The following is a 20130-nucleotide window of genomic DNA, read 5'->3' as shown; positions in this document are numbered from 1 at the left end:
AAATGACCAATTTCAAAGTGACATAAAAGTCCAGTTCGCAGTAATCGTTGCCATGGCAATGGACAACGTGGGGGGGGAGGGAGAGAACGAGAACGACTGATCATTCAGAAACGGCTTCCACTCACAGACCGGCGATATTGCTCACAAGCAGCTTTCAGGCGAGTCCTTTGCGATGTCACCTGAGGTCACCGACTGTGACCCCTCCTCCAGATGCGGTCGATCCTCTGCAGTGAACCCGGCACCCAAGCGAGGGTGGACACACACCGGGTTCCCGCTGATCGTACCTTTCCACCCTGTGCATTTAAGGTCCGGTACTTCCCACCGACTCGTGAGAGGCGCACCGCTTCCAGGGTCTCGTTACCTCGGGTGTCGTGTGTGTCCTACCTTAGCGAACCTGTCCCTTTTTATCCCCCTGCTGGGGTATCGCCTGTCCATTACTTCAAACAGTTCAGGGTTCAAAGGGGGAGCCGCTCCAGACAGCTCTCTCTCCCGTCCCTTCATTACACATCTCCAGATGCTGCTTCATTGTTCCTTATCTCTCCTTGCCCTGAGGACAGGTGGCAGACCAACTGCTGATCTCACAGGACAGCTAACATCTATGTGTATTCTCGTCACAATGGACAATCATAGATTATTTTCTCTGGAGTTTTAGAGGTTGAGGGGTGAACTGATAAGTGTACTGTATACAAAATGATTAGAGGCATAGACAGGGTATGCCAGCTGGTGGCGTAGTGGCATCAGCGCCGGACTTTGGAGCAAAGGTTCCTGAGTTCGAATCCAGCCAGTGCCCTTGCACGCTTTCCATCTGTGCTGGGTTGAGCATCGAGCTAGCAACTTGGCCTCGTAAAAATAAGGCCTGCGAAAAAAATGCCGTCATGATGGTGTCCCAATGACTCCACTTGGAGTTAAGGGCTTTCTTCTTCTTCTTCTTCATAGACAGGGTAGTTAATTGTACCCCTCTTCCCCAGGGTGGAAATGTCAAATACAAGAGGCCGTAGATTGAAGGGTGAAAGTTTAAAAGAGATTGGCAAGACAATTTTATTTTACATTGAGAGTGTGGTAGGTACCTGAAGTGGACTGATGCAGGAGGGCAAATTGGTAACTTGGCTCTTTATTGTCAAACATACCAAAGTACAGTCAAAACCCTGTTTGCAATGCCGTTGAGATAGATTATTTCATTACAACAGTGCATTGCAGTACTACAAGGGAGAAAAAAATATGTAAAAATAAAGTGTAAAAGTAGATAAAATCGAAACATTTAAGAGGCATCCAGACAGACACATGAGCATGCAGGCACTAAAAAAGGTTTATCGCTGTAACTCTGCACACCATTGCTTTTTTCGCACACACACATTTTTCAGTCTGGCTTCAGTCAAAGGCACAATTCCCATTTTAATTGATGAGTTCTCCTGCAGCTAATGTCTTCTGAGCACACAATATGAATGGATGTCTGCAGAGCATTTTAGTATTTCTTTCAACACTGTAGTCCAAGTATCAATTTTAAGGCTGACTAGTAGAGTAGAAATATCATATATTATTAGGAATGAAGATGACTCAAACAAGTGCATTAGTTACTATGTCAGATAAGTAAAGATTCCCCAATGGGAAAATAAATTTGTCTCTAATAGCATAAGGGGCAAGTCGCATTTAATGGTGTTACAGAATATAGTCTATTTTCTGAATCTACCTTCATCTTTGTCTGAGGTGAAAAATATGGAAATTCTTCCCTGCACTTTCCATCCAATTATTAAGCAGCTGAAAATGTTGTTGGTGATCTTCAGCTTTGTTTTCATGCCCCATACTGTATCTGTCCAATAAACTAGCACAGTGGTTAAATTGCTGGATTGGTATCCAGCATTCTGCACTCAGAGTGACATGAGTTTGAGTCTTACCATAACCCAGCTGGGCAATTTCAAATCGTATAATGAAATAAATCTGGAATCATTTTCTTTATTCCTGCGCAGCAACAGTAACCATGAAACTATCGGATTATTATTAAAACCCACATGATTCACTGATATCCTTCATGGAAGGAAATGACCAAAAGACATAGGAGCAGAACTAGGCCATTCAGTCCATCGAGTCTGCTCTACCATTCAATTATTGATGATTTATTTTTCTTCTTAATTCCATTTTTCTTGCCTTCCCCCCATAATCTTTGGCAATATTACTAATCAAGAACATTTCAACCTCAGATTCAAATACACTCAGTGACTTTACCACCACAACCATCCATAGAAATGAATTCCACCACTGTCTGGTTAAAGAAATTCCTCCTATCTCTATTCTAAAGGGACATCCTTCCATACAAAGGCTGTTGCCTCTGGTCCTAGACTCTCCCACTATTGGAAACATCCTCTCCATGTTCGCTCTATCTAGGCCTTTCTACTGCCCTTACTCACGCTGGAATATATGTGAACCAAACCAACTAATGCTATTGATTCTTAAGTTGCCTCTTTAGTTTAAGGACAATTGAACATGGATAAAAATGTAGATTTTGCCAGAAAATCAATAAAAACGTGCTAAGCCTTCATAAAGAGCACCAATCAGAAACACTGGTACCTGCTAGTCTTTTCATCCATGCTCCTTCGTCGATGCCCAAGTTGTTCGAAATAATCTTCAGAATGTTGCCCAAGAGGGTATTCATGTGCTCGGAGGTGAGGGCAGTGCAACACAGCTCTGCTTTCTCGGGGTTGTTCTCTGGCCCATGTTCCCACCAGTGGGACATGTAGCTGCACAGCATGGGCAAAATGACTTCCATCACATGGGGCATCTGTGTGTAACGTATACCAGATTCTGCCAGCTCCATTATCTCCTCCAGCAGACATTCCAGGGAAGGCATATTGGGATACATATCTTCTACTTTGGCTGGCAAATTCAGTGCTAAAGCATACAAAAAAAAATCAATTTTAATTTCTTGATAAGTGATAGCTAAACTTATGTGCTTGTCTTTAAACTAACTATTTAAAACTAACTTGTTGGCAAGCTTTTAGCATATTCAGTCTTTTTATATTTTTAAATCTCCCATTTCCTTCTGAAGTATATTCCAATGATAATAACATATTTTTGATCATCTCTATTACAGTTACATGTTGATTCAGACCACTCGCCACACAAGGGGGTAGTAGAGAAGAGATTAATGTAAGAACAGAGATAACTGTCAGGGACGAATGAAGCAAAATATACAATTGACGCCGTGGGTTCAGAAGGAATAACAAACCCACATGATTTATCTCAGCTTAACAGGAGGAAAATATGCCACAATAACTTTGGCATCATCATTATCTGCCATGTCGTATGGCGCAGGCGATCATGGTCTCATGACTATGATTGTTCTTGGCAAATCTTTCTGCAGAAGTGGTTTGCCATTTCTTTCTTCTGGACAGTGTCCTTTCAAGATGAGTGACCCCAGCCGTTATCAATACTCTTCAGAAACTGTCTGCCTGGTGTCAGTGGTCAAATAACCAGGATTTGTGATATGCACAGGCTGCTCATACAACCACCCACCACCTGCTCCCATGGCTTTACAGGACCACGACTGCAGGGGGCTAAGCAGGTGCGACACCCTGCCCGAGGGTGACCTGCAGGCGAGCGGGGGAAAGGAGCATGTTACACCTCCTTTGGTGGAGAAGTATCTCCACCCCATCACCCATGATACTGGCCTGTAATATTTATTGAATAATAGTATATTAGCCTGCAACATAAACTAAGCGCACATATCCAAAATTATAAACAAATCATAGATGCTAGAGATCTGAAACAAAACCAGAAAAACTCAACTTAGGTAGTAACTAAGGAAAGAAAAATAGTTACTGTTTCGGATCATGGGAGCAGGGGGTGAGAGTGATGCAACTAAGGAATGTCTGTCATAGGATGAGTTGAGATGACTTAATGTGGACATTGAGCAACTGGGCCTGGGTAATGAGTTATTAATGGTTAGGCAGTGGGACTTGCCTCAGTGAGTTAGACTTCAGTGTGCAGGATTAGAAGAAAAAGAAACAAAAAAAGAGAAAATGCTGGAAAATAACACAGGTCAGGCAAAATCCATGGAAAGAGAAATAATTAATGCTTCAGACATGAGACTCTTCATCATATCTGGGAGAGTGAGAGAATTAAGGCAGTCTGGATAGTAGCAAAGTCGGGTGAAACCAAGGGGATTTCTTTCAAAGAGTGAACTCATGTAGCAGTGAAAGGCTGAGGAGGTACTGGGGTTGGTTAATTTGATCCTGTTGTAGTCCTGGCGTACTAGGATGGTGGGAAGGGAAGAGGTGACAGAACTAATTTTGCAAATGCAGCAGTTGTGGGTAAAGTGTATATGGCAGGAAAGGATAGGTAGGGATGTAATGGCAATTCATAAGGGTAGCAGAGATAAATAGGTTCTTGATGGTGCCAGGGCATCAAAGGGTATGGGGTGAAGGCAGGGGAATGGGGATGACTGGAAGAATTGGATCAGCCCATGATTGAATGGCGGTGCAGACTCAATGGGCCAAATGGCCTACTTCTGCTCCTATATTTTGTCTTATGGTACATACGTGGTAGGTGAGGACCAGCAGAACTCTTTTCTTGTTCTGTCCTGGGACGGAGGGGGTGTGGAAGGAAGAACAGCTGAGAGCAGAGGTGCAGGAAATAGATGAGATGTGAGCTTTGGCTCTGTCCACTACAAGAGAAAGGAAGCTATGTTTAAGGAAGAACAGATGTTTAACGGAATTGGTAATAAGAGAAAATATTCTTAAAGCAGTGTTCCAGGAATATCCTGGGAAGTGGAAGGCGATTGGATGGAAAACAGCAGGATAGAAACATGGAAGTGATTGTTAGAGATAGAGCTGCTGCCTCTTCTAATTTCCTTCAAGTAAAAGAACCAAACGCAAAGGTTACCCTTGATGCCACTGCTCATATTTATCAGAGATTGCATCAGCAGAGTTATTGGGTTTACTGATAACTTTCCATTCCCATGAAATAACAAACCAGAACATCAAGTATTGTATCTTGCAACTTTTTTAAAAATCACACAGCATCAGATGAAAAAATGTACAAGAGCAAGTCACGGGCTGCATACAGTTAATCCACTGTATCTGGTATGAAAAAGAAAATGTTGGAAACGCTCAGTGGGTCAGGCAGCATCTGTGAAGAAAGAAGCAGAGTAAACCTTTCATCAACACTGATCAGCTGAACATTTTCAGCATTTTCAGTTCTTAGGCAGAATCCGCAGTACTTTGCTGTTATGTTAATGTACCTGCTAGATCTTTTGGTGTTTTGGTGTTGTAGCTTGAGAATGGATTGTGCTTATTCAAGTCAGTTTCCAGAAAGGCGACAGGAAATGCCCCAGCAAATGCTGCCAGACATTCTCCGAGGGCTGGACGCTGCCTGTGGATAGGAATGGAATTCTGTTAGTGATTAACTTCAAAGATGTCCTTAAGGATACACTATCCTTACAAAGGATGTTTAATGAACCCTGAACACATGGAATTCCCTCTTTAGAGTTCTTCCCTCATTGAGATCATTCCAAACATATTATGTTTTCAACCCAGGGCACCTATCACAAGATGCGTCCTTTAGTTGCAAATATTCTCTAATAATGTGCTTTTCCCGTGGGATAAGTCGAAAGTTTACATCGATTATCACACTACAATAGGTAAAAAATTGCAAAATTACATTCACATTGTACCTTATCCTGTTGTATTCATTTACCTGAGATTTGGGTGTCACTGCCAAAGCCCACCATTAATTACCTTTGAAATGGTGGTAGTGAGACGTTTCCTGGAAACCCAACAGTCAGGCCAGGAAACTGGCCTTTTTCTTTTCAAATCTTTTTATTAGTTTTTCAAAATTATAAACTCAATAACAAAGTTGGTACAAAGAGATAGAAAAAATGTTCATCAGCATATATAAAATAAATTTTAAGTAACATAGAAATAAAAGACTTCCAAACTCATAATGAGATTAAAGTACTCCAAGTACCCCTATAGTGCTATTGGAGGGGAGGTGGGAGTGGATTCTGGGATCTAGACATGGCAATAATGAAGGAACAGCTCAAGAAGGTGAATGGTTTAGAAGGAAAACTGCAGAGTGTGCTGGTCCCATGCACCTGCACCCTTTGACATTTAGTGTTAGAGGTCAAGAATTTACAGCTCAAAAGTTCAAAGTGAATCTATTATCAAAGTACATATATGTCACCATGTACTATCATGAAATTGATTTTCTTGCAGGCATTCATAGTAGAACAAATAAATACAATAGAATCAATGAAAACTACACACAAAAACTGACAAACAACCAATGTGCAAAAGAAATACGAAAAACAAAACAAATAACAAATAAGTAATGCTAAGAACATGAGTTGTAGAGTTCTTGAAAGTGAGTCCACAGGTTGTGGAATCAGTTCAGTGTTGAGTTGTCTACGGTGGTTCAGGAGCCTGCTATTTGAAGGGGAATACCTGTTCCTGAACTGGGGGGTGTGGGTACTAAGGCTCTTGTATCTCCTTCCCAATGGCAGCAGCGAGGAGAGAGCGTGGCCTGAATAGTGGGGTCCCTTGAGAATTTCGAAGATGCCATTGAAACAAACCATTTGAATAACTGCAGTACATTTCATATTTGGTAAATATTGTGTCCTGGTAGGATCTTGAGCCATCTGGGAGCTGTATTCATGCAGCCAAAAGGAGAGTACTCCATCACATTCCTGACTTTTGCTTTGTAGGTGGATTGAAGACTTTGGAGCTTCAGGAGGTGAGGCACTTGCTGTAGGATACCCAGTCTCTGACCAGCTCTGTTGCCATGGTATTTATGTGCATAGTCCTGTGGATGTTCAATCAATGTCACTTTCCAGGAAGTTGGTGAGGAACTTGGCAATGGTGTGCCAAGAATCTCAAGGGAAAGTAGTTATATTCTCTCTTATGCGATATCGTCATTGCCTCGTATTTCTGTGGCATGAAAGTTACCTATCACATAATGTGGATGTACATGTAGCCATGTAAATCACAAAAACTTACAAGTTTTCTTTCATGCAGCCACGTGTTGTATCATTTGCTGAAGAGCTAGGAATGGAACAGAAATTGTGCAGTCATCTGTGAAATATCTCCACTTCAGACTCCCTAATGGAGGGAAGGCATTGATAAAGTTGATGAAGATATTTGGGCCTAGAATCTACCCCCTAAGGAACTCCTGCAGCAACGTCCTGAACTAGACTAGTTTTCCAATGACCACAACCAGCCGCCCTTGTGCAGGTATAAATCCAGTCCTAGAATGTCTTCCCTTCGATGGTCATGGATTTCTGTTTTACCAGAGTATCTTAATTCCACATTCCAGCAAATGGAATTCCACCAAAAGCAGAAAATGGTAGAAATACACAGCAGGTCAGGCAGTGCACACTGAGAGAGAAGCTGAGTTAACAGTTCAGGCTGATGAACTTTTATTACATTTGGAGGGATGAATCAACTTGACTGAAGACTTGCTTTTGTAATGCACAGGTAACTCATAGGAAAGACAAGAATGATTATTCACTCTGTTCAACAGGCAGACCAAAAGTGCAAATGTTTCAGCCTTGTCTGAGGTTCTGCTATCATTGAGGTTGGAGATGTTCATAGTACCTATTACCCTAATTGTCTTCCTACCTTTTTAATTGTCCACCATGAGTAGATGTGATAGAAATTCAAGCCAGAAGGTTGTTCTGATCCATTAGTTTTCAGATCACTTTGTGCTGGTCCACCCCACATCTTCTCTGAAGATTTTTAAAACTGGTAAATTCTCACAGGCATAAAGTAAGTGTGTGTGTGTGTGTGTGTGTGTGCACGCGCGCGCGCCTGACATCAACATCCTTAAAACTGAAGTAAATAACCAAAATACAAATATTGTTATGAAGTAAAAAAGGTTACTGAAAACAATAAAATACTTTAAAATTGGAGGAACTCAGCAGAACAAGCAATTTGTTTTTTTGCTTTGCTCCAGATTTCAGCGTCTGCAGATATTATTTCAAATCTGGGGCCTTGGAAATTCCATTGAAATACATTCTTAGATCTATCACCAGGTCAAATATGTGAAGTTCAATAAATGAATAAACTACCAGCAATTCCAGAATTTCATATTTGACAGTACATGTCAGAATGTTTTAAATACTCGCTACCGGTGTAGTATTGGGAATGGTTTTGCCAGCAAAATCCAGCACAATATCTCAATATTGATAAAGTTCCTCTGGAAACTTCATTATGATCTCCACACTGCAATAACATCTATGTGTTTGTAATATGGATATATGTGGTCTATGTTTAATACTTCCATTTGCGATGTCCTTACCTTTCAACATATATGCTTTTTCCTGTACCCAGTGCGTATAAACTGTTTAATATTCGGTAACCAGAAACTTGGACGTCATCCACTGCAAGAGAAAAGAACCAGCAGCTGATAATAGTTTATTGCAAGTTCAGCACCTTCCACCCACCCTTTTAAAGATACAGGTTTATGCTTGTTCCTGGGGTTGAGAAAGCTTACAAAGTCACTGCAGCTTTTAATCACGGGCAGTATTTATGGTTCCACTCTGTTACAGAGCTCCTCAGAGAAATTTAAAGTTGTACCACTTTATGTCAGCAGTTGAGATTGTTCTGAGTAATCAAATAAAGTTTCAAGAACAGGTGCTTAGTGGGTTCTGGTCACGTTCATGAGCCTTGAGTTTTCTATTCCTTTGACACATTGGCACTCCATAAGCCAAAATATTGTGTACCGGCATTGTTAAACATACATTCAACAAGATGTTGGTGAAGCCTAATTTGGCATATTGCATGCAGTTTGGGTCACCTACCTACAGGAAAGATATCAATAGGTTTGAAATTGTACAGAGAAAATACACAAGGATGTTGCCAGGACTGGAGGACATGAGTTATAGGGAAAGATCGTATAGGTTAGGACTTTTTTCGCTGAAATATAGGAGAATGAGGGTAGATTGGATAGAGGTATTCAAAATTATGAGGGCATAGGTAGGGTAAATGCATACAGGCTTTTTCCTTTTCCTGCTGAGGTTGGATGAGACGAGAACTAGAGGTCATATATTAAGGCTGAAAGGTGAAATATTTAAGAGGAACTTGAGAAGGTTGCTAAGAAAGGACCTCAAGGGTAATAATCTCTGGATTGCTGCCTGTGTCACGCACCAGTGAGGGTAAGAATAGGAAGATATGGCAGACAAATTTGTGACTGAAGAGTTGGTGTGGTGTTTCAAATTTGCGGATCATTGGGACCTCTTCTGGGGAAAGTATGACCTGTACGAGAAAGGATGGGTTGGACCGGAACTCCAGAGGGACCAAAATCCTTGTGGGCAGGTTTTCTGGAGCTGTTGGGGAGGGTTTAAAGTAGGTTGTCAGGGAATCAGAGTGCAGGTCAGATGATGGAGCAGTTGTGGTAAAGGAAGATGCAATGTGTAGAGAGACTGTGAGGAAGGATAGACAGTGGTAGGGCATAAATGCAGACAGTTGGATGGGTTGAAATACATTGCCTTTAATTAAAGAAGCATTAAAATTAAGTGTGATGATGTTAGCGCATGGATCAGTACAGGGAATTAGGATGTTGTGGCCATTACAGAGACCTGGCTGTTATAAGGGCAGGAAAAGCTGCTGGGTGTACCGGGGTTTAGTCAGTGTGCCACTCAAAAGAACATCCACCCAGAGGAAAGGAATGAAACATTTTATGTTAAGACATATTACAGAAAATATCACAGTTGTTCATAAATAACATTAAAAAGAGAACCCTACGGATGAGATCTTCGCCGAACTGGTGTTGCCCGATGTGCTCAAACAGCGATGACAGGACAGGCAGCAGTGCCACTGTGGTATAATTGATGATCTGGGTCACTCCTTTCGGCTGCGTCCTTGTGTGAGTGAACTGACCCAGTTTGAGATTTTCTATGGTTTTCTCCAGATCTTCTGCTGCACTTTCAAAAAATGCCCGCAGAGCCAACTTGACAGACTCCAGGCCAGTCTTCATCAACGTCCTGTGTGAATTGAAACACCTATTTAGACCTGAGGAAGAGGCAGTCAAGGCCTCTGAGTTTTGAAGTCCTAAAGAGCTCCTCTTCTTTAACAAAAATAGACCTTCATTGTAGTGTTGTGACATCACAACATTTTAGTTTCTTCCCCTCTGCTAACAGATTTCTGAATGATCCGTTCATAAATCACCTCCCTGAACACCACCCAATCCATGAACATCACCTCCCTGAACACCACCCAATCCATGAACATCACCTCCCTCCTTTGCACTATTATCTATTTGTTGGTTGTTTACATATTTTATGTTAAATTTTAGTAGTTTTTTTTAATATGTTGCAATGTGCAGCTGCCATAATACAACAAATTTCACAATACACACCACTGACAATAAACCTGATTCGAAACCCCAGCTTAAGAAAGACACTATGCCTGAAAATCATCATTTAACACTACCGTGTGATTGGGAAGATCAAGGATAAGACTGGTGTGAAACCCTATATTCATTTGTGCCTCCAGTCTCTGGCTTGTCACATGATCATGCATTGTGTGGGGAAAATAGTATATGCTATTTCCTCCATGAACTCTGCCACTTTGGGGATTTGCTTACTTACTGCCCGTTATGCCACTGGCGTTTAGGGCAGCAATAAAAGTCCTCTGTCTCTGTCTGTCCATGCCATGGCACACAGATATAGAATGAGTCTTTATTACTGTTTCTGTAACAATTTTGTTTTATCAGTCAAGGTTGTTCACTCTGAGCTGAACCGCTGAACCCGGAGGACCAGTGGACCTCTTAGTCTGAACTCTACCCTTTGACCTGTTTGACAAGGGTGATCCTACCAAGATCCAAAGCATTAAGCCCAAACTCCAGTCAACATAGCTCTCTGTGCATTGAGAAGTTTGTGGTCCTCTTGGAGGACTGTGGGGCTAGCATAGGACATTAGTTAAGTGCCGATCTAAGGAAGGAAGAAGCATGGTGGTGGTAGTGGAGAGGGAGAGGGAGGGGGTGAGAGGGAGAGGGAGGGGGTGAGAGGGAGGGTGTGAGATGGGGAAGAGAGGGAGAAGAGATGGGGGAAGAGACAGGGGGAAAAGAGAGGGGGGAAAGAGAGGGGGGAAAGAGAGGGGGGAAGAGAGGGGGAAGAGAGGGAGGAAGAGGGAAAGAGGGGGGGAAAGGGGGGAAAGAGGGGGGAAGGGGGAGAGAGAGGGGGGAGGGGGAGAGAGGGGGGAGAGGGGGGAGAGGGGGGAGAGGGGGAAGAGAGGGGGAAAGAGAGGGAGAAGAGACAGGGGAAGAGAGAGAGAGAGGGAAAACAGAGGGGGAAGAGAGGAGGGAAGAGAGGGGGAAGAGGGGGAAAGAGGGAGGAAAGAAAGGGGGGAGAAGGGGAAAGAGAGGGGGGAAAGAGAGGGGGAAGAGAGAGGGGGAAGAGAGAGGGGGAAGAGAGAGGGGAAGAGAGGGGGAAAGGGGGGAAGAAAGGGGGTAAGGGGGGAGGGGGGAAGAAAGGGGGTAAGGGGGGAGGGGGGAGAGAGGGGAGAGGGGGGAGAGGGGGGAGAGGGGGAAGAGAGGGGGAAAGAGAGGGGAAAGAGGGGGGAAAGGGGGGAAAGAGGGGGAAAGAGGGGGAAGAGAGGGGGAAGAGAGTTGGAAAAGGGGGAGGGGAGGGGGAGGGGAGGGGAGGGGAGGGGAAGGGGAGGGATAGAGGGACCTGGGGATAATCAGAGGGAGGGGTATAGAGGGGGGGTGAGGAGGGGAAGAGGGGTTGAGAGGGGAGTGAGAGGGGTGAGAGGGGGAGAGGGGTGAGGGGTGAGGGGAAAGGGGAGGGGAGGGGGAGAGGGAAGAGTGGGGGGGAGAGGGGAGAGGGGAGAGAAGGGAGAGAGTGGGGAGAGAGAGGGGAGAGAGAGGGGAGAGAGCGAGAGAGAGCAAGAGAGAGCAAGAGATTGTTGAGCAGAGGGTAAGTGAGTGTTAGGAATATCAGATCTGAAGTCCAAATTGATACAAATTGTGGCAACAGGACAACGGATTATAGCAGGGGAAGGTACATCAGGCAGCATCTGCAGAGGGGAATGGAAAATCAATATCATAGCCTCTTCATTTGGACTAAAAGAGGACAAGGGAGATAACCAGTATAAATAAGTGAGGGGTAGATGGTGGATGTGGGGCATGTGACGGCAGGTGAGGATGGGCAATTGGCAGATGGAGTTGGGTAGGGGAGGGAAGGGTGGGAATAATGACAGAGACTGGTGGAGGCAACAAAGGGCTGAATTGTTAGGAACGCAGTGGGTCAGACATGTGACTAGAAAACTAGGGTGTGAGGGGAGAGGGGTCTCAGGCACAACATGAAGCCCAAATTCTGGTGGTGAAGAAGAGGAAAAGAAAAGATGCATGGGATCAGTTGGAGACATGAATGTGGACTCAGACAACATCAGCAGCAAAGATATGGGTAAGGAAGTCAGAATGAACAGCAAGAAGCCCTACCCAACAGGAGATCTATGCCCTAATCTTAAAAGCAACAGAGCAGGTAAGACTGGCTCCAATAACTAAAACAGAGCACGGCTCAAATCTCCAATTAAATTGACTTTTGTGTGAGGCTGAGAGGCCCATGTCATCAGGGCAAACTGGAACAAATTTTTGATTCAGTTTCTGTGCACTAAGTAGACAAATACCGTGTCCTGCTTTGGCAGAGGAGTGGATTTCCTAAGGTAGGTGAATTCAAGGAGGAGGGTTGGGCATGAGGCTGGCAACCCCATCCTGTAAAAGCCCAGTGCTACAGAAACGCCAGCCGAAGCTCCAAAGGCCTCGTCCCTGCGAGAGGAAGAAGTAAAGGACATGGCTCAGAAACATCATAAAGGATGTTGTGTCAATCCATGACAGTCACCTGTGGAACGATGGGGGTTACTCCAACAGCGAGGGCAAGGAATTGGTACCTGACCTGCCCCATGCACCAGTGCAAACTGGATGGCACCAACTCCACCTGGGGTCACGTGACAACCACTGCAAGGTGAGTGGCGGGTGAATGGCCAGGAATCAATCAGCTCAATAGAAAAATATTAAGTTTACCCTGAGATTCCAGCCAAAGCTTCTTCCTCTGTCTGTTAACAGTCACAGGGATCCTGTTTAACTCACCGTGGACCAGTTGGGATTAAAGGGCTTAGAACCCTATCATAGACACTTGGATATCCACAGGCCAGCTGAACCCATTTCTCTGGAATCATTGTTCCAAGTTTATCTAAAAATCACTAAACTGTATATTTTACCTGGCATCCAAAGTTTGACCCAGTATGTGAAGACAGTTTACAATTGAGGTGGCATCACTCCCTGCGTGAAAGAATAAGATTGCTTTAAATTTCCTGGGCAAAATGGATCCTATTTCGAAAGGTAGTCCAAAACCTCTCATAGCACAAGATGCACAACAACAAATCATATTAACTGTGCAATAAAACAGAGGCTAAGTATCAAGTAAATACCACAACTAGTAATTGTATAGCTTTTGAATTTCACTCGATAAAACCAGCATGACTTATGTTTAGATACATTATGGGGGATTAAGCCACATGCAGTTTGGTTCAAATATTCTGGAAATTACATCACAGGAAGAGACCATGCTATGCAGACGTGCAGCAGTTAAATCCAACCTCCCAGCCCTTGGTCCATAGCCCAACAGATTTCAGCTCGTTAAATACTCACTCAAGTATCTTCTAAATGAGATGAGGGCTTCTGGCATCACCACTAATTCAGGCAGCGAGTCCCAGATCCCAGTTTAATCTTTCTTCATGTTCCTTCAAACCTTTCAATCAATTACCCTCAATCAGTGCCCCCAATGGTGTGTTTTCTCTTCTGATTTTCTGTTTACTCTGTCTGCTTCTCATAACTACACGAGGGGTGATTGATTAGTTCGTGGCCCAAGGTAGAAGGAGTCAATTTTAGAAAGCCCAGCATATTTATTTTTCAACATAGTCCCCCCCTACATTTACACACTTAGTCCAGCGGTCGTGGAGCATACGGATCTGGGACCTCCAGAAAGTGTCCACAGCAGGGGTGATTGATGAGTTCGTGGCCTAAGGTAGAAGGAGATGAGTTATACAGCTCTCATTACATGCACGTGCGGTTCAACTCTTTGAGTGACTACGCAGAAAGTTTGAAGTTAATAACTCATCAGTTAATAACTCATCAGGGGTGATTGATAAGTTTGTGGCCTAAGGAAGAAGGAGTTGAATTATTAACTTCAAACTTTCTGCATCATCACTCAGAGTTTGACCTGCATATGCATCCTTCATTGTTTAGTGACATAAATCTCACATTAATCTTCTCTCAGTGCCCTTTGTTGCAAAGAGCATGACCGAAACCTAACAGTCTCGCCTTACAACTAAAATTCGCCAGCCCTGGCAACGTCTTTGGCAAATCTCAGCACCTTCCCTTCTGCCATCATATCCTCAGTGTAATGTACTTCCCAGAACTACGCACAGTTCTAAAGCTGACCCACAGTGGGTTCATGGGCTAGTTTGCTATGGAGCATCCCCCTCAGCTTCTCATCTCCCTTGAGCTCAATGGTAACCAAAGCTCAGAAGCAGTGCATACACACACTCATGGCTCTTTGTATCAAATGCAGATGGAATTCTAGACCATAGGTTCCACCAACTAGTGCACGTACACAGATATTTTCAGAAGTACACCAGGTTTTCAGGGTTCATGTTGTTACAAAGAACATAGAACAGCACAGGCCCTCATCCCACAATGACGTGATGACATTATTTATTTATTTATTTATTTATTCATTTAGAGATACAGCACAGAACAGGCCCTTAACCTACTCCAGGATCAATCTAATGCTTCCCTTCCACATATTCCTCCATCCATGTGCCTATCTAAGAGTCTCTTAAATCTCCCTGGAGTACCTGCCTCTACCACGTCTCCTGGCAGGGCATTCCATGCACTTTTCACTTTGCGTTAAAATGAACTATCTCTGACATCCCCCTTATACTTTCTTCCAATCATCATAAAATTATGTCCTCTCATTTCAGCCATTTGCACTCTGCAAAATGACACTGGCTGTCCGCTCTAAATATGCTTCTTATCATCTATACGTTTCTTATACGGCACTAACTTCCACTGTAGTCCTGTGTCTGTATCTTTAACAAATCTCCTTGATAAACCAGCACATTATGGATAATTATGTTTGAGTGAAAGTTCAAATGATGTTGCCCAACCTCTCAGTGTAACTTTGGAACCCTGGATACCTGGCCTAAGTAAAAGCTGGGGTTATGGCCAGAGGTAGAACAAACCCTGTGGAAATACAAGGCAACATGATACTATGTTCAGCTGTAACAGGAGATACCCACACAATTACTGAAACCCTTCTCTTGAGCATACTTGATGTGTCCTGTGCTTACAGATCACTGAGAATCATGTAAATTCCCCAGGCTTCTCAGAACTGATTTTCAATGATCATTTTCATCAGATAGGCTACTGATCACCATTTTAAACACATTTCCGAATACTGACTGCCTGTTACAGAATGACCATTTGAATGGCCTCCGTGTAGAGCAGGGGTTCCCAATTTGGGGTCCATGGGCCCCTGGCTTAATGGTATTGGTCCATGGCATTAAAAAAGTTAGGAACCCCTGTTATAGAGGTCACAAGGGGAATAAGGCTGTCATGCATAGTCTTAAATAGTTGTTTTTGACCTAAAAAAACTGACTCAATTAATGTAAATACTTGGAAGTCTGAAATACAAAATGGCAGTCACAGACAACACCTGCTACTAACAAGCCAGATAAAATATTATTCTTTTTCTGTGAACAGCTTAGGCTACCGAAAGAAGGCTAAGTTTCAAGAAACCAGCACAAACAACTATCAGTAGCGAGACAGTGGGTGAAGCAAAGGGCAAAGCACTACAGGAGGCGACAGTGTTGCTGGTGGACCAGGATGCAAAGGGAAGGATCCTAGTACTTCTGAGAGCCAAAGCTGTTATATGCGAAGCTCTCCATGCAAAAGGTGAAAACACATGGTGAGAAGACAATATGGTGCCATGCTTCATTCATGCTTCCATTCATGCCTTTTGCTTACCAAACAGTGATATCCTGTTTCTGACAAGCACTCCAAGTTTGCAGAAGAGGCTGAAGTAGTGAGGGGGAAAGAAAGAAGAGAAGGGAAAGAGAAACAAAAGAAGGAAACGGCTGAAATAAAAGCCTACTAAGTATAGTGATAACCATGAAGAAAGCAACTCTAAATGAACAGCGAGGAACCTTTACAGAACTTTAGAGAAATGCTGCTATCTGGATTATGAGTCTGTAACACAAGAACACAAAAGATATGCAAATCACAAGTAAAGCCAAAAGCAAAGCTTTCATTGAAATGATACAAGCAGATTCTGTGTTAGTAAATAAAAGCTCATTAAAGAAAAGGTATTATTTTGCCTTGATTCATTCAAATTTCACACCACATATGCTAATTTTAATCTGTTACATTAATGACAGTTTTTCCTTATTTTTTCCCAACTCACACTTAATTATCTAATTTCCCAGCACTCTGAATTCACCAGTGTTAACCATCATTACACACTGTTTACTGGCTCAGAACTTGGAAATGTCACCTGTCCCGAGCTCAGTACCCAATGTCCTAAACAAACAGCTATCAGAAGAAAAGATGGCTAGGGTAGGACTTTTCCATTCCTGGCCATCCCGGGAGAATGCCTTGGCCTTTGCTCTGTACACCTTCTCCATTATCTGCCAATGACAAAACTTCAGATACAATGTGAATTCAACTTGAATCCCTCTAGATTAAACTTTGATTTGCTTCTGTGGTGGTTCCTCAAGACTTAGGAAACCTCCCTTCCATTACAAGTCCATGAATTCAGAATTAACTAATCCTCCTGTACCTGATCTGTATATTCCACCACTAGAGATTGATTGGATTAGGTGCTGGGTCAAATGATCTTTCAGCTTCTTGAGAACAGCCTCTATCTACTTTCAAAGGAGACACGAGAAGCGCTTGGAATGTTTTGGATAGGAAGGTGGAGTGAACAGCCTTCCTAGGCTGTAGTTTATTATGAGGATTTTAAAGGTAAACAGGAGATCCAGAGATACTACCTGAAATGTGACGAGTGAGTTTTAATCTTGCGTAGTGACTGCTGATTAAAGCTGCCAATTATCTTCGTGTGGTTACCAGTGAGTACAATTGGCTGGGATCCGGTTCAGTCCCTTGCAATGAGGTCATTGAAAGCAGCAGGCTCAAAGGGGCATAAGACTTACTCTTGCTCCACTTTCATCTTCACACAATTTATTTCCTGAAGCATCTCCTCTAACTTGAGTGGTCTCAGGTAAGGGATTTACATTTCAACAGCATTGTTATGTTTTTACAGTGAGGTGTGGAATGTCCTTGTGAAGTTTTTTTTTCCCAACTCAGCATTGTGGGAATTAGCCTGGAAGAGGATACTGGTGTCGGTTTGCCTGTATTGGCAACCCAACGGGTTCTACAATCTATGGGAATGGGAGAAGTAGGACTAAACCCTATTCTAGCAAACACACATCAAAGTTGCTGGTGAATGCAGCAGGCTAGGCAACATCTCTAGGAAGAGGTACAGTCGACGTTTCGGGCCGAGACCCTTCGTCAAGACTAACTGAAGGAAGAGCTAGTAACCCTATTCTATCTTCTAATACCATGATGGAAGATCTTAACCTGGCCTCAACTCCACTTCCCTGCCTGTTCACCAGAACCTTCTTAAAGAACAGGGTATATCTACTTCTTTGAAATAGAACTCTATCCTGGACTTGGCGAATCTTTACTTTTATTGATAACTATCTCACATTGAATAGGATTTCCAGTTAACCTCTTTGACAGCAGAGAGTCAGTCAGCTGCACGCTCACCTCTGTGCCAAAAGGCTGTACGTTCAGGTTTACTCCAGAGACCTGAAAATCAAGGCTGCCCTCCAGTATGGTACTTGGACAATGTTAACGCACTGCCTCTCCAACAAAACATAAAGCCCTATCTGTTTAGTTAATAAATTGTCCCATTTACCTCATATTGCTTCTTCTGATAAAAGTATTCACCATTTACCAAATCCCTCCACTAGATGGTACTCTAATCACATGATATGGAAAGAATTGCCTCTCCTGTGACTTGGCCTCTGCTTGGAAATGCAAGAGTTTAAATTGCATCTTCCAAAGATTGCATAAAAATTTAAATATTCATATAAAGATCAGATAATCTACAGTTCAACAAGTTGTTTGCCTTAATAAAAGATGGCTTGTATCTGCCAAATAAGTTGTTCAGTTTCATATTAATGCTTAATTTTGCACATCCCAATTACAGAGAATCAGGGAGATACTGATTTACTGGCTATGACCTGCCTGCATGAAGTGCAAGAGGTTTAGTTACAAAAGAAAACTGAATAATTAACATTCAAATGCATCCACTCATTACAAATAGAATCAGGATTTAAAAATAGAGATGGCTTTATCACACCTGAATATCCTAAATAGTTTTATTAAGGTTTTAAAGTCAAATATGAGGACCTGACATATAATCTGATATCAGCAGTGAACTTTAATCTTGCATACTAATGACTCAGACCCGGTTCAATCCCCTGCACTGAGGCCTTTCTGGGTCACATAAAGGGAGGAAGGCAGAACAGAAGACCCACCCCAAAACCACTGAAGAGATATTGACAACCTGGAGAATCATATACTCATGGCTCAGTCAGCTATCACAATGTCAAATGAATCTTTCAGGTATTCAAAACTATTCAGAAACATCTGTAAGTTTTGAAAATTTATAAAGAATGTTCCAGCCCAAAAAAATCAGTAAAAATTTTAAATCCACTCGAACAACTTATGTTAACAAAAAACTAGTATTTATCCTTTGCAATCACAGTTACTCAGTGAAAATAATAGAGAAACATTCCAATCTATAAATAATGGAGAAGCAATCTAAGCTAAGATGGTGCTGGCGATCAATGGCAACGCTTTGCAGACAGCTCACAAAACTACTAGATATTCCAGTAGATATATTTCTTCTTCTGCACTGTGATCGCTGCAGTCTGCAATTTCCCTTTTAAGAATGTACTTTTGATGTTTTTATGATCTCCTGGAAGATTTGGTGATCCAGACTCTTGAGAGTGCCTGTGCAGCCGGGGAGGCCATCGCTGAGGGTGGATGCTGCATTGCGTCTGATAGCGGAAGACAAACCCATGGTCGGCTCTATTAGTCTGCACCAATTAAAGCGCTGTGAAAGATTAAAATTATTGAGGATGAGAGCAGAAAATGAACAGGCGCTCAGTGCCGTCTGCCTGCGTTTGACCAGTCTCCCTCTCTTCTTGCCACTACTGTCAGGCAGGAGGTGCAGGAGTCTTGAGACCCACGTCTCCAGGTTCAGCAGCAGGCTTCACTCGCCTCAGTGTTGAACGGGCTCCGCATTTTCGGCAACTATGCAGTTGGTGTTCCATGTGTTTTGTTCACTTTTTTAAAACTATTTGTGCAATTTGTCCTCTTTTGCAAATTGGCTAAGTGGCCATCTTTGTTTTTGGTAAATTCTATTGTGTTTCTTTGCTTTGTGAGTGCCTGCAAGAAGATGAATCTCAAGCTTGTGTATGATATACTTTGATAATAAATTCGAACTTTGAACTTTGAACTAAAATTCACAAATTCCTCACAAACTAAAGTCCAACCCGGTGGTTGCTGTATGCGCTGTTCAGCTTCTACCCCATTTTTATAAGACTTTTAAATATTTCCCTAGTCTGATAAAGTGAACTCCTGACCACAAAATCTACCTCGTTATGATTTTGCACCTTACTGTTAACCTGCACTCTACTTACTTTCTAACTGTTACTATCTACTCTGCATTGTTATCCTTTTACCTTGTTTTACCTCAATGCACTGTGTGATGATTTGATTTGTATGAACAGTATGCAAGACAAGCTTTTCACTGTACCTCAGTACATGTGACAATAATAAACCATTTGCAATTCTAGTTCCAATGTACAGATCAGTGCATGTAGCTAGTCTGGTCAACTTTCTATTTACTTTACACATTTCCAATCTGTTCCCATTTGAGCTGATCTTGCCATGAATCAGCTAACGTTTGGTTCCATTGCAAGCTTAACTCAAATCATGCTGTCTTTCCTGGCGACAGTGAGAATAAACTTCATTTCCAAAAAAAAGCTCAGAGCCATAGCTGTAAAC

At 42.7% G+C, this 20130-nt stretch overlaps 1 protein-coding gene across 1 annotated transcript in view; it reads right to left on the bottom strand.

The window, feature by feature from the left end:
* ryr2a (ryanodine receptor 2a (cardiac)) overlaps positions 1-20130 on the bottom strand; it is a 785545-nt gene that overhangs the window by 177013 nt on the left and 588402 nt on the right. Inside the window, exons 62-67 of the mRNA XM_072264911.1 lie at positions 16018-16067; positions 13209-13269; positions 9732-9970; positions 8287-8368; positions 5234-5364; positions 2563-2883 (exon numbers count right to left, since the gene is read on the bottom strand). Coding sequence (XP_072121012.1) covers positions 2563-2883; positions 5234-5364; positions 8287-8368; positions 9732-9970; positions 13209-13269; positions 16018-16067 — 884 coding nt within the window. The remainder of the gene's footprint in view (positions 1-2562; positions 2884-5233; positions 5365-8286; positions 8369-9731; positions 9971-13208; positions 13270-16017; positions 16068-20130) is intronic.

This window comes from Mobula birostris, chromosome 8 (genome assembly GCF_030028105.1).
Source record: "Mobula birostris isolate sMobBir1 chromosome 8, sMobBir1.hap1, whole genome shotgun sequence".
Lineage (NCBI taxonomy): Eukaryota > Metazoa > Chordata > Chondrichthyes > Myliobatiformes > Myliobatidae > Mobula > Mobula birostris.
This window is presented reverse-complemented; position numbering and strand designations above follow the sequence as displayed.